This window comes from Macrotis lagotis, chromosome 1, assembly GCF_037893015.1.
Source record: "Macrotis lagotis isolate mMagLag1 chromosome 1, bilby.v1.9.chrom.fasta, whole genome shotgun sequence".
In the NCBI taxonomy this organism is placed as follows: Eukaryota; Metazoa; Chordata; class Mammalia; order Peramelemorphia; family Peramelidae; genus Macrotis; species Macrotis lagotis.
This window is the reverse complement of record NC_133658.1, coordinates 64,395,806-64,410,471: the sequence shown is the minus strand read 5'-3', so window position 1 is coordinate 64,410,471 and position 14,666 is coordinate 64,395,806. Positions and strand designations below refer to the sequence as shown.

The 14,666-nt window shown below is 38.3% G+C and overlaps 1 protein-coding gene across 9 annotated transcripts in view; it reads right to left on the bottom strand.

Annotated features, from left to right (window-relative positions):
* TERB1 (telomere repeat binding bouquet formation protein 1) overlaps positions 1-14,666 on the bottom strand; it is a 60,751-nt gene that overhangs the window by 18,903 nt on the left and 27,182 nt on the right. For 7 of the 9 annotated variants that reach the window (XM_074203043.1, XM_074203090.1, XM_074203053.1 and 4 more), the window contains 5 exons: positions 11,724-11,876; positions 9,465-9,596; positions 6,485-6,610; positions 4,501-4,661; positions 2,262-2,635 (listed from right to left, as the gene is read on the bottom strand). In XM_074203043.1, coding sequence (XP_074059144.1) covers positions 2,262-2,635; positions 4,501-4,661; positions 6,485-6,610; positions 9,465-9,596; positions 11,724-11,876 — 946 coding nt within the window. The remainder of the gene's footprint in view (positions 1-2,261; positions 2,636-4,500; positions 4,662-6,484; positions 6,611-9,464; positions 9,597-11,723; positions 11,877-14,666) is intronic. The other 2 variants (XM_074203083.1, XM_074203070.1) reach the window with 2 other exon arrangements.

Here is a 14,666-nt window from a genome sequence, read left to right as displayed (position 1 = left end):
CCCATCTTGCCTCCTTTCATTCTGAACTAGCACATCTACAATTGGATTTCTATCATTCAACACAACAAATGTGGATTTTGGGGGCCTACAGAACAACCCTAGGGGTTGCTCTTACTCTGGGCTCAAGATCTGCCTATTTAATGGCATATGGAGGACCATAAACCCACATGATAGTTACTTCCAATCTACAGGTTTTTTAGGTGTTACTGAGGAGAAACCACATTGAAGTTGCCTGGCCTCATGGAAAGAAAACCTCTCTCCCAAACAAAGGTGAGTCTAACAAGATATTACATGGGTGAGCTACTTCAATTGTGAGGGAATCTATTAAAGGAAATTGGGAAACAGAAGGCATCATGATTGGACTAAGCCTGAAATAGAGGGGAGAGGAGGTGGGTCTGAAGACTTAGGTCAACATAAGAAGTTGGAGCCTAGGACAAATGAAGTAGTACTTTCCTCTCCATCTTCAACATTTTCACAAAATTAAAATCAAATTAACATCATAAAAAAGAGAAAAAATTTATCAAAGAAAAGTTCAAGATGATTGGTGGCACCTTCAGAACAGAAGAAGGACACTCCCATGCACCTTGTTGGGGCACTGGTAATGAGTGTTCTAGATTCATCACCTGGCTCTGGAAGGAATATGTTGCTAGTGCAGTGCATTATCCCATGAATAATTCTTTAGCATCACTTGACAAAATTACTTCCCCATCCTTGACTTTGCCACCAGCAACAAGGTCTTATTGGTTCTTGGTTGAAAAACTGTAGATAGCAGCCAGAAAAAACAAAACAAAACGTGCAACAGGAAAAAGTTCAGATGGCCTGACTAGGGGATATATACCTAAGAAAGACAGAGTCTGAATATACTTTCATTCTGGAATCTGGTAAATGCTGGAGTTACAAAGGCAAAAATGATAGTTCTTACCCTCATGGAACTTTCCTTCCACGGAGGAGAGAACGTACTAATATAATTATGAGCAAAATAGGTAGAAAATAATTCAGGTAGGAAGGTTCTAGTTGTTACAGGAATCAGGAAGGTCTCACATATGTCATTATCTCAGGTACGAACCAGTACATAAGTGTGAAGAACATATCTGTTTTGTCTAATACGCACAAACTCTTGTTACCCATCAGCAAATATCTTTTAGTAAGCATTGTTAGATGTTTTAATTTAATGGTTGCATCTCTGCCTGTTCTCCACACTTATGTTGAGGAACAAGCTATGAATGTGGACCATCACAAACAGCTGGGAGTGCCCTGATTTCAACATCCTGGTGAGGACTCTGTGCTGATCATATCAACCTCTAGAAGTAAGTGGAGCTCCAGAAGCATTTAAGGGTTTTGCCTAACCATCCAGAAAAGAAAAGCTACCAAGGGGATAAAGATTTTCTGTTGTTGCAGACATTGCTACACTGAAGATGGATAATGAACTGATCCAGAATTAAATAAGAGAAAGAGAGTGGGCAGGATTAAATCTGGGAAACAGTGCTTTCAATAACCCCAGGCTTCTTCCTGAAATAAAAACTGACTTTTGTAATGCCAGCACTCTTCCAAAGATGCTGGGGACTATAAGTCATGGAATACAAGAGTCTCTAAAGAATCAAAATTACTAGTCACCCTTAGGGCAAAGGAGAGTATATTTCCTGTTCAATCAAATTTTTAGTCATATCTGACTTTTCATGACCCCAATTGGAGTTTTCTGGGCAACTCTATTGAAATGGTTTGCCATTTCCTTTTCCAGATCATTTTATAGATAAGGAAATTGAGGCAAACAAAATTTAATGACTTGACCAGGGTCACAAAGCTAGTGTCTGAGGCCATATTTGAATTCAGGAAGATGAGTCTTCTGACTCTAGGCTCAGCAGTCTATCCACTGTGCCACCTACCTACTCCCATAGGATATTACAAACAATGAATTAATTATATAACCAAAGTTGCATGAAATATATAATCAAAGATTATATGATCAGAAAAGGGGTGGAATTCTGTCACATGGTAAGATCAGCAGATTATAAATGCAAAGTCCATAGACTGCACAGTACCCAAGTAATGTCAAAAGATCTAGAGAAAAGACCCCAGCATTTTGAGGGTACTCCCAATAGAGAGCTGACAGAAGACTGGAGTGTCACAGAATAAGCAGGGGTGAGTGTACTGGGATCTACATATTGCAGACAGAAGCAGTATGAATGTGGAATGTGTTACATTAATATTAAATGTGCTTGCTTTGCTGCTTTTGACTTAGGTTTACCTTTTATATACTGTACCTTGTTTGTAAGAACAAAGATCTTTTCTCACAGGTTGCTCCTTTGTACGAGCTGTGACTCCTGGGGGCCCTGACAGTCAATGATCTGCTAGTGGCATTCAGAATATTGGTCGGCCCACACTCTTTGTAACAAGCGCTGACTGGATTTACCTTGTCACCCCCAGATAGATCCCGGGGCTTGCACCCTGCAGAGGCATAACAGCATTCCGTGACATTGAGCACACAACTTTGGGGCTGGCACTGCTTTGGGGAATTGTTTTTTTCAGCATTATCACCTCTATCAATGCTATCCACTTTAGATTGTTTTGATTTATTCAGGATATTTAAACTCTTTGGAAAAGAATCACTATCCAACTCTCTTCTTTCTACTTTTTCCTGTAACAGAAAAAGATCAAGTAAATAATTCCAAGAAGATCCATATACTTTTTCCTCCTTACATTCTCTATACAGGAAGTAGGTGAATTCTTCAATGTATAACAGAAATACTTTTTTATAACATATATATGTATAATGTGTAATGGGAAACATCAATTTTGGATGGGAAGAAGAAAAACAGGTAAACATTTTATAGAAAACAAAACATATGAGACAGAAATGGTTTCACTTCTTTGTGATGTTTTCTCTACAGGTCTCAATGCAAGTATAAATGTTAAAGAGCATCATAGGCAAAAATTCATGGCGGTATGTTGAAAAGCCCCACCCCCACCTTGAAGCACTGAGAGTACATTCCAAGTCTGGCTCTGAACCTTGTTAGCTATGTGACCGAGGACCTGGACCACCTTTCTGAGTCTGTTTCCTCACTAACACCACAGTGATGACCATGCATGCCTTACCTATCTCACAGGCTGTTGTGGGAATGAGTGCTTGATACTTGATGGGAGTTACTCTGTATTACAAAAGGGAAGCCAATTTTTGCTAGTCTAAGATAATAATGTTTGTCCTTCATTTTTGAAGAAGTCCAAGACATCAAGGAGTTGATGCCATGACAAGCACATTATTGGGATTTGAGTGAGGGGATGCTGTGCTGAGTCCCCAGCCTCACTTTCTCCTCTAGAGCCATCTGGGTCCAGTGGCCAGATATGAATCAGGACTGGAGATGGCCCTGGATGTGAGGTAATCAGATTAAATGACATTCCCAAGGTCAAACAGTTAGGAAAAGTCAAGCGTCTGAGGCTGGATTCAAACTCCTGTGCTCCTGACTCCAAGGCCAGTGCTCTATGCACTGTACCCCTAGCTGCCCTGCCTGGCAACTATAGACATCAGCTAATGCTCTGGGGGACCACAAGGTCCTAATCCAGAAGGCAGATGGATGTGCATCAAGTTCCACAGAACTTCTGCAGAAAAGAGTCCTTCCAGGGCTGGGTTCAAGATCTTGCCCTTCCAAAAGGTCTTTTACATTCTTTCAGCACTTTAAGGAATGGGGGTAGGAGAGGGGCCGAGATTTGTTTGCTGTTCTAAATAGTGACTCAACTTCTATAAAACAAGAGGCCTGGACCCTCACATCTAGCAGACTGTAAAATCCTCAAGGATTTACTATTTTATTTATCTTTGCGTCTCCCCTCCCAGGATACAGTAGTGAATAGTCACTAAGAATATGTCTGCCCTTTAATGAACATTAAATCAAACCCTCTTCAACTTGGCCAAAAGCAAGAATATTAACATTTAAAAAAAGATATTCTGGGAGGAAGAAGAGTTCTGTTATACAGAGAAATTTTACATATATACAGACATGTAGGTATGAGTATCTGTTCTCTTTTTCTCTACACACACACACATACATATATATGTAAATACATGTAACACTAGAGAGGAAGAAGGATATAGACATTCATATATGTGTATATAAGTAAACCTCATGAGGTAGTGGGGAGATCCCTAGCTATGAAGACTGAATAAGTTCAAATTCTGTCACTTTTACCAATGAACAGTGTGACCTTAGAGTAGAATACAGGAGCCTGGCCACATTATCCACACATCCACCTTTTGCTTCATACACACCCATGTGGACACCCACATACATAGAGAGAAGAACTGAAACAATTGTTCAGCTATCATTGCTAACTATTCCTCTCTTCTTTGAACGCTTCCTGTTATCATGGTATATTTTTTCAGATGAAAAGTTTTGGTCCAATGTTTTAGATGCTCATTATTTCTCTCACTTGTGATGGACCCATCTAGAAAGGATTTTTGCCAAAAATCTTTGCAGGAGGCATCAAGTTCCCAAAAATAAACAGGCTGACCTCATCTTCTTTATTTTCAAGTTGTTTTATTCTGTGAAGAATTTCTTTTGCTTTCTTCCAGAAGTCTTCAATAGTTCTCTCTCTCACCTTCAATTCTTTCAACTGCTGAGCTTCATTCATATCAGAAGGAAATTCTTCTAGGTTTAGAGATAATTTCTCTGCTTTTGTAAAATAGAAGAAAGTGGATAATTTATCATTTACAACAAAGTTTTATCATTTCAGTGATCCAACTAGGCAAACCCCCCCAAAAATGCTCCTCTATTCATCTACAACTTTTCTAGCTTACCTTCCTTAAAGATCTCACTAAGCAGTAAATATGTGGCTATTGGGCACGGACTAGTATGCTAAGCACAGGGAGGAGAAAATGAATTTTAGATAAGACAAAATTTAGTAGGAAAAAGACATCTATACAAATTGTGATGAGATCAAGTCATATTCAAGTGATTATATTCATTTGGAGGTTTTTATTTTGCTTTCTTGGGGGAAATTTGGAAATGACCATGGGGGCTAATAATGATATTTCAAAAAAAGAGAGAAAACAAAAATGAGCATTGATGAGTCATTAATAAGAACAAAAGGAAGTTCATACTGAAATAAAAACAGGGCAGTATTGGAACTACCATGTCAAATTTAAATTATACTGAAAAAAACTATGTAATGGGGAAAAAGACCTTGCACATAATAATTCAATTTTCAATACAATCCCCTTTTTTCTTATTCTTTCAATGTTAAAATGTCTCTTTGTTGATGTTTATTAAGTTCTTATAAAAAGAATAATTAATTTTTTAGAAGATATGATAAACCATGATAAGGACACTATAGAAATGGTTCTATGAAGTCTGAGGGGAAAAACCATTTTCTATAGCAAGGACCAAGAAAGATTTCTTGGAGAAAGAGGCATTTCACAGGATTAGAGAATCTCAGTTGAGCAGAATTTCAGCGGTCAACTAGTCCAACCCCAAATATCAGCTTCATTTCCAAATATTCCTACATCCTGGAGAAGCTTGTAACAGAATCATAAAGGAGGGGAAAAAAACCTAACAGCAAAACTAAACAACAAGTCAATGCAGTTTGGCTGTGTGGGGAATATACTAAAATCTACCCACTTTCTTCTTTGGTGCCAACACAAGAATGTTTTCTAGAACACAATGAAAAAGTAATCATCCTGGTTTTACAGCATGAGCACTCCTTCTAGGAGAGCTCATTCTACCTAAAACTGGACAGTTCTAATGATTAGGAAGTTTTTACTGAGAGCTAGCCTAAATCTATCCATGCATCTAGGTCCTGTTCTGTGGGGTCAACCAGAACCAAAGCAGACCCTTTTCTATATCTGAAGGGGGTTACCATGACTATTCCTTTTTTTTTTTAAGGTTTTTGCAAGGCAGTGGGGTTAAGTGGCTTGCCCAAGGCCACACAGCTAGGTAATTATTAAGTGTCTGAGGCCGGATTTGAACCCAGGTACTCCTGACTCCAGGGCCGGTGCTCTATCCACTGCGCCACCTAGCCACCCCTACTCTTACTCTTAAAAAAATATCAAAACGAATCAAAACCAATTTTTCCCAGCTATATAAAGATTTATTTGCATATATGTGATGGTGAAGAAAATGAAAACCCTTCTGTAAGTCTGAGCATGGTGTGATGGATAGAACATTGACTTTGGAGTCGAAGGACTCAAGAACGAGTTCAGTCACTTATTCTCTTTGGGACTGTTTGCTGAAGTAGAAAATGGAGGTGTTGAACTAAGATTCCTTCTATAGCTACGATCCTCTGAGGGAATTGAGGATGTTTTAGGAATAGTCATGTTGGGGCGGCTAGGTGGCGCAGTGGATAGAGCACCGGCCCTGGAGTCAGGAGTACCTGGGTTCAAATCCGGCCTCAGGCACTTAATAATTACCTAGCTGTGTGGCCTTGGGCAAGCCACTTAACCCCACTGCCTTGCAAAAAAAAAAAAAACCCTAAAAAAAAAGAGTAAGAGTAAACTTACTAATTTTTTTGCAGTTGTGCAGCACAAAGGTAGCAGCTTTGTTTAGTTCTTCATTCTGTGATTCAGTTAAGACTTGGATCATTAATGGAAGGCCATTGTTCTTAAACAGATGAAGCTGATTCTCTTCTATAAAACATAATATGTTAGATAAAATTTTTACAATAAATTATTTCATCATCACTTTAATTCTTTCTTGTAGAATTTTAAGCAGTTCCAAGAATTTCCAATAGATAACACAACAAATTTATCCCAATCAAAAACATTGCTCATTAAACTAATAAAAAATTAAAGGAAAAATATATTTAGAGGGAGATTTAAAACATTTCCAACTCAGGCAACAATAATCTTTCCTCTAAAAACATGTCATCTTATAAAATGATAACATTCTATTTTTGAATATATGTGTACATGTATCTAAACAGACTCACATATATATATATATATATATAAAATATACAAAGTTAGATTGCTGTACTTCCTTCAGAGGTTTCTCTTTACTAATGTGAGTCATAGCTCCTCTACAATTGAGCAAATGGTCTTCAACATTTGCTGTGAGTGAAGAAACATCACCTAATATCTTTATATTCTAAACTTTTCCAGAATGATAGGCCTAGACAGAGCCTGACCCTCTCTCAAAATGAGGTATTAATGTGGAGTCATTTTGTGATAGAAATCATCCCTTATTACAGAAAATATCACTAAACAATCTAAATTTTGTCTTAAATATGCAAAATCAATTCAATTAGGCTAATACTATTCAATCTGTGTATTTTTTGGTCCCATTGTTTCCTCTACATCTGCATTTCCTTGTGTATTTCTTAATTAGTAGTAGTACCATCAGAAAAAGAAAAAGGAAAGATATGAAGAATATTAAAAATGGCCTCAGTCATTGTGACATATAAATAGGCTGAGGCTGGAAGTCAAATTGAGACACCTACATTCTGACCCTCAACTCTACCATAAACTCACAGTGAGAACTCACTTGGGAAGTTATTAAAATGTAAATAATAATACTTATCATTGGAAAGAGAAGCTAAAGAGCTGAAAGGGCTTTAGGAATGATTTCATCTTCACCATCTTCCCAATTTTATCAATGAGAAAACTGTGAAAAGGACTTAACACAAGATCTACTTGTTTTTGGTCTTAGTAAAGATCTAAATTTGGGCAAGTTACTTTGAAAAACTGAATGTATTATTAGTCACATTTTTGTTTTAGTTTTTTTTCCAAGGTGATGGGATTAAGTGGCTTGCCCAAGGCTACACAGCTGGGTAATTATTAAGTGTCTGAGGCCAGATTTAAATACAGGTCCTCCTGACTCCAGGGCTGGTGCTCTATCCACTGCGCCACCTAGCCACTCCAGATTAGTCACATTTTAATTCATCAGTTTGCCCACTTTGAGCCTCCTCTCCTCTATAAGACTTCACCTGCCTGTCCCAATTTCAATAACACTTAGAATCAAACATAACTTCAAACTTCTTTATGTTTTCCTGCTAACATTGTTCTATATGGTTTTTACTTAAATCGTATGCAGCTCATTAGAGTATAAAATCATCAGGGGTATGGTACATCTTCTATTATTCCTAAGTCCCCTAGCTTTAAGCACAATATTAGATTCAGAATCTGTAAATATTTGTGAGGAAATTAGATTTTCATAAGTAAAATTTCTAAAACATGTGGAACAAGGACTCAATAAATATCTTATGAAAATACCTTTTCTTAATTCTTTACCTTTTTCCTTATATTTTCCCCACAATTTCACATTTTCTACTTAATTAAATTTAAGATTCATGGATTTTGTTTTCTGCAATTATATTCCCAAGTATGAACAACCTTTTGAAAAGATAGGAAATCTAGAGCCCTATAAGGAAACATCATTGTAATCTGATGATGTTTTTGTTCTTGTTCTTGAAGAGGACCAAGACATCCACATGAATTGGATATGAGTGAGGAGGGCTGTGCTAAGTCACCAGTCTCTTTCTCTTCTAGATATGAATCAGGGGGGCAGCTAGGTGGCAGAGTAGATAGAACACTAGTCCTAGAATCAGGAGTACCTGAGTTCAAATCCGGCCTCAGACACTTAATAATTGCATAGCTGTGTGACCTTAGGCAAGTCACTTAACCACATTGCTTAAAATAAGTAAAAATTAAAAAAAAAGATATGTATAGGGCGGACAACTGGAAATGGTCCTAGATATGAGGCAGTCAGGGTTAAGTGACTTGCCCAAGGTCATACAGCTAGTAAGTATCAAGTGTCTGAGGCAGGATTCAAACTTCCATCCTCCTGACTCCAAGGCCAGTGTTCTATTGTAGGTTCTACCTTACAAAAAAATTATGATTTATATTGTGCTTTAAAGTTTACAAAGAACTTTGCAAATATTATCTTGATTCTCACAATAATTTTGTGAGGAAGTTATTATTGTTATCCCCATAATACAGATGAGGAAACAGAGGCAGACAGGGTGTTACACAGCTAATAACTGTCTGAAGTGGAATTTGAAATCAAGTCTTCCTGATTTCAGATTCAACATCCATCCACTTTACAGCTGGCTAAGCAGAGAAGAAACATGTTAATATATCATATCAATTTTATTTCCTAATGACAATATTCCAATGGAATATCCAGTTCAAATCTAAAATGAGGGAATCAAAACAAAGAAAAAGAAATTGACAGGATTTTAATCTACTAAAGATCAGAAAGTTGTCTCAGGAGGATCTGTGGTAATTCTCAGGAGAATTTAGGTTAGGGGACCTTCTATAGTTATAAGGGACCCTATAGATCATTTCATTTTACAGATGAGGAAACTGAACCTTAGAGAAGTTGAAGGATCTGAATAGTGTATTAGTAGAATCAGGCCACATGTCTCCAAGTCTAGGGTTCTTCCCAAGATTCTATGCTGGCTCAGGCATACTGGGGAATAAGTATGAAGCACTTTCCTAATCATCGGGGGCATCAAGTCTATTAAATGAAGCCCAAACTTACCGCAAGCTTCTGTGCAATGCCCAAGGGCAAGAATGATGCTAAATTTCTCTCCTGAATCCAGACTCTCATGAAGTAGCAGTGTCAGAAGCTTTGAAACAATGTGATATTTGGCTAGTATGACCCCAACAGCAGCTGTAAGTACAGAAGATCAAAATAGGAATAAAAAGCTTTAGAAAACTTCAAGTATATGTATGTTATCTATTTTTCAGAGTCTTCTCTAACTGTTTTTGGGAGATACTTAACCATTTCGAACTTGTAGGGAATCATATGTGCCTGAAGGAAGCTTCATTCCGCAAGTGCCCTAAGAAAGCTTGTCCACCAAACAAGAAATATTCCTTCCAAACATTCCCTCATCTGAACACCTGTGTACCCTGGCTACCAGGAAACCTGCTGCATGATAAATGTTATACAGATTACATCATAGCAATATTCTTCTTACCTGGCTTGGCCTCTGAAGTCACTGGATCAGAAATGTGCTACCAAGGTGTGATCTCACTACTATAAATACTGCAAGGTTGCATTATTATCTATCTCTCATTAATTGTTAGTAGGCTCAGAACAGGGTAATGAGAATTCTGGCCTGACAATTACAATATTCTGGTTTCAAGTCCTTGCTCTGTCCTTAACTAGCGATATGACTTTGGACAATTCACTTTCCAACATCTAGAAGTACAGGGAATTAAATGAGATTATCACTATCATCCCTTCCAATTGTAACAACCTATTAGTCCTGGCTCTTCCATATATAAGCTGAGTAACCTTAATCAAGTGCCTCAGCTTCTCAGACTATAAAATGACAGACTATTTACCTCATGGAGTTGATGAAGGAACTGGTCAACAGACATTTATCAAATACTTCTATGTACTGTGAACTATGATATGCATTAGGGATAAAAATTACAAAGAATGAGAAAATCCCTACTCTTAATGGAGTTTGAGTTCTATTGGGAAAGACAAGAAATGTCCATAGAAACAAATGCAGAATAAAGACAAGTTAAGGAGAGAGGGTACAGGCCATTGGGGGTTTAGGAAAGGCTTTACATAGAATGAGGTCCTGGAGTTGAGTCTTGAAAGTAGTGCACGATTCTATGAGACAGAGGAGAGGGATAGAGTCTAGGTACTGGGGCAGCCAATACAAAAGCACAGACTGGGAGATGCGGGGTTCTGTGGGATGGTGTGGGACTGGTCTATAAGAGTGTGTGATATGCAATAAGGCCAAAGAAATAGAACAGGGCCAGAGGACTTTATGTTTTACCCTAGAGGCACTACAGGAGACACTGCTATTAATGAATAAGGAAGGGAAATAGTCAATTTGACTTTAGGGAAAAACCACAGATTTTCCATGGAAAATGAAACAGATTGTAGAAAGACTGCTGAGGTCAGCATCATGATGAGGGCCTGCATGTGGGCCACAGCTTGTGACTGCAGAGGTGGAGGCAGATAGGGTGAGATTTGACAATTGACTAGATAGGGAAGAATAAGAGGTACTGAAGAGCTGAGACTAACACTGAGGTGGTAAACCCAGGAAAATAAAAGAACAGGATGGTGTTGGGCAGGGGGTGGACTTTGACAAAAAAGAATGAAGCTTTAGGGGCAGCTAGGTGGCGCACCGGCCCTGGAGTCAGGAGGACCTGAGTTAAAATTCGACCTCAGACATTTAATAATTACCTAGCTGTGTGGCCTTGGGCACGCCACTTAACCCCATTTGCCTTGCAAAAAAACAAAACAAAACAAAAACCTGTAAAAAAAAGAATGAAGCTTGGAAGAAGGAGTAGGTTTAGGGAGAAGGTAATGGGTCTGTTTTGATCTTGTGGACTTTGAGATGTCTCTGGTACATCCCAGTTTGAAATGTCAGGGGAGACCTGACGGTCATCTGCATAGATATGGGCAGATGAGGTTAGCAAGCATGTAGGGAGAAAAGTGAAGAGAGTCCAGGATGGGGCCTTCAAATCAGAAACTAAAATTTGTGATTTAAACCCCACCCCTGGCCCCAATTTTCTCTTTCCTTTCATTGGGGCTCAATTGAAAAATTCTTGAAACAGAAAACTTAAACTGTTTTTTTTTTTACTCCTTAACTTATGTCCAAATTATTTGAAGTTGCAGTTGGTTACTTGTGTGAAACCTTTGTTTTACATCTATTATTAGCTAAACACAAGCAGCGAGAATGAGAAGAGCTTCTCTATCATCACCCAGGCTCTAGGGGATGAAAACATAGAGTTCACTCTCAACTGTCACAGATGGTGGAATCCCATCACTCACGATTGTCAGCAATGCAGGCGTCCAGGGTCTTGGTCACCACGACTGCCAGCTTAGCACTGGGCAGATTCCCATAGGAAGCTTGTTCCAGCTTGATCAGAACTTCAGATAAGATGGCCAGTCCACCCAGAGATATAAAATACTCCTGTACATATGCTCAGGGAAATAAAAGTAATAAGACCTTAGCACCTTCACATCAACCAAAAAAAGCTCATTATATTTTTATCACTACTAATAACTTTATATACTAAAGGCAACAGCAGACACCCTTACCTTTTTCATACACCTAGTTTAAAAGTTCACAAATTAATGAAATGTTGACTTGGTATGCTGACAGTTAAATGCAGGTACTTGCCTGCACTGGGAACTGCGGTGGCTGAGAGGGGGTGTGGGAGGGCCAGTGTGCACTTAGATTTTGGAGTCTTCCATGCCACTACCTTGCAAGTTGCAAGTACAAGGCAGCTAGCGGCATTTGTGACCCTGGCCAAATCACTGATCTCCCTCCATCTCAGTTTCCTCATCTATAAAATGAAGTTAATAACAATGTCTACATCCCAGGATTGTTGGAAGAATAAATTAGGTAACATTAAAGTGTTTTGTAAACCTCTAAGAGACAAATACACACACACACACACACACACACACACACACACCTCTTATTTGAGAAAACTACCACACCCTACTCTATGAGTTCTTTCAGTCCAGCACTGGCTCTTCCTCCTCAGCCTCTTGCCAGTAGATCCTCATCTCCTATGACTCTCCTTCCATCTCTGGTGCCATCTCACTGAACCCTCTGCTACCACCAGGGCCCAGAAGGGAGAAGTCAGACAGGGGAGGGAAAATGGGAAAATGGAATCTTCATTGCCCTGGACTCTTAGCTCAGTCCATCATTATCCCTGTGCTTCCAAGCAGGTGGCAGTGGCTGCTGACCCAGGAACCTCTGTTTCAGCACCCTTTGTCCTAGGAGGGTAGGGCTTCAAATCCAATCCCTCCAAGGCACCAGATTCACAGGCACCTTTCCTCAGCACTTTTTGTACCACACAGAGGCACTATCTACTCTGCCCTCCCTCACTGAATCCTAAAAATGAAATACTTCAACCTATTTGTCACCAAGATCCCATCTAGGACCATCACCTCAGATACCAAGCCTCCCCTGGCTTCAAGTGTTTACATCATGAAGGGGGGCTGAATGTGATGTGTTCTGATCTCTAAGAATGTAACCATCCAGATGCCTTGGCCCAGCTTCTCTGCTGGTGCAATCCTTCCTCTGAAATTTGAGAAAGAATGGGTTCATGATATCCTTGGTCAACAAGAGATTCCAAAGGGCAGGAGCTTAAATCAACTAGCAATTTGCCTATCCTATGAGGAGAAAATACCCACTAACTCTTATGATTCCCAGTCAAGGTTGGCTTAGACAACTTCCCACTCCCTCCTCACACCATTTTCAGATTTGATTGAGGTATTAGTTTTGACAAATTGTTTCTTTACTTTTTCATTTTTGTTACAAGAGATAACTCAATGAGTAGAAATAAATTCAGATGCATAGAAGGCATGGAAGACCATCTGTATTTTAAAAACCAGCAGATGGGAAATGGAATATGGAGTGTATGAAGCTGAATAAGGCCAGAAAAGTAGAAGAGATCTAGATTATGAAAGGCTTCTGTACCAAACAGAGATATTTGTATTTTATCCTAGAAGGAAAAGAGTTGAAAGTCACTGGAGCTTTTAGAGCAAGGGAATAATACAGTCATGGCCTAGGTAGGACCCTGACTTTGGTAATTGTGTAGTGGATGGACTAGAGTAGGGAGAGACTTGGGGCAGTATAACAAATTACAGTATTACATTTACAATTACAATATCTATTTCAATAGATGAAGGTGACAAAGGCTTGAACAAGAGTGAGGGAAGAGTCACATGCAAGAGATTTTACGCTTCACAAAACTTAACAACTGATTGGATAGAAGGATGGTCAGTGAAGGAAGATTAAGGGTGATTTTAAACTTCCAAATTTGAGTGGTTCCTTCTGTTGATCATGTTCAATTTATTCTGTATATAGTTTATTTGAACCTAAATATTTGCAAGTTGCATCTCCTCAGTTAGACTGCAGACTGTGGATTGAAACAGGGACTCTTCTTTGCCTTTCCTTGCATCACTGGCATATAACACAATACCTAATACATTAAAGGCACTAAAAAAAAATGCTTGCTGACTTTATTTGACTTTTCTGGAAGGATAATGGTCCCCTCAACAGAAATAAGGGAAATGAGAAAAAGCATAGGTTCAAGGAGAAAGATAATGAAGTCTCTTTGGAACATTTTGCATTTGAGAGATCTACAGCACATGCAGTGGGAAAAGAAAGGCAGAAATAGTGAATACATGCTTCTCAGATCATAATGCAATTAAAAATAATGGGCCAGGGAGAGATAGACCTAAAACTAATTGGGAACTAAATAACCTCATTTTAAAGAATGAGTGGATCAAAGAACAAATTATAGAAAGAATGAATGATTTCATCCTAGATAAAGACAATAGCAAGAAAACATACCAAAACTTACAGGATACAGTCAAGGAAGCTGTCAGGAGATATATTATATCTTTACATGCTTACATGAATAAATTGGAGAAAGAAGAAATCAATGAACTAAAAATGCAACTAAAAAAATCAGAGAAAGAACAAATTTAAAACCCCCAATTAAGTACCAAATTAGAAATTCTAAAAATTAAAGTAGAAATCAATAAAGTCAAAAGCAAGAAAACTATTGAACTAATAAATAAAACTAAGAGTTGATTTTATGAATAAAACAATAAAATTGATAAACCTCTAGTTAATCTGATTTTAAAAAATAAAGTAGGAAACCAAATTATTAGTATCATAAATGAAAAAGGTGAATTCACCACCAACGAAGAGGAAATTAAAGTAACAATGCAGAATTATTTTACCAAACC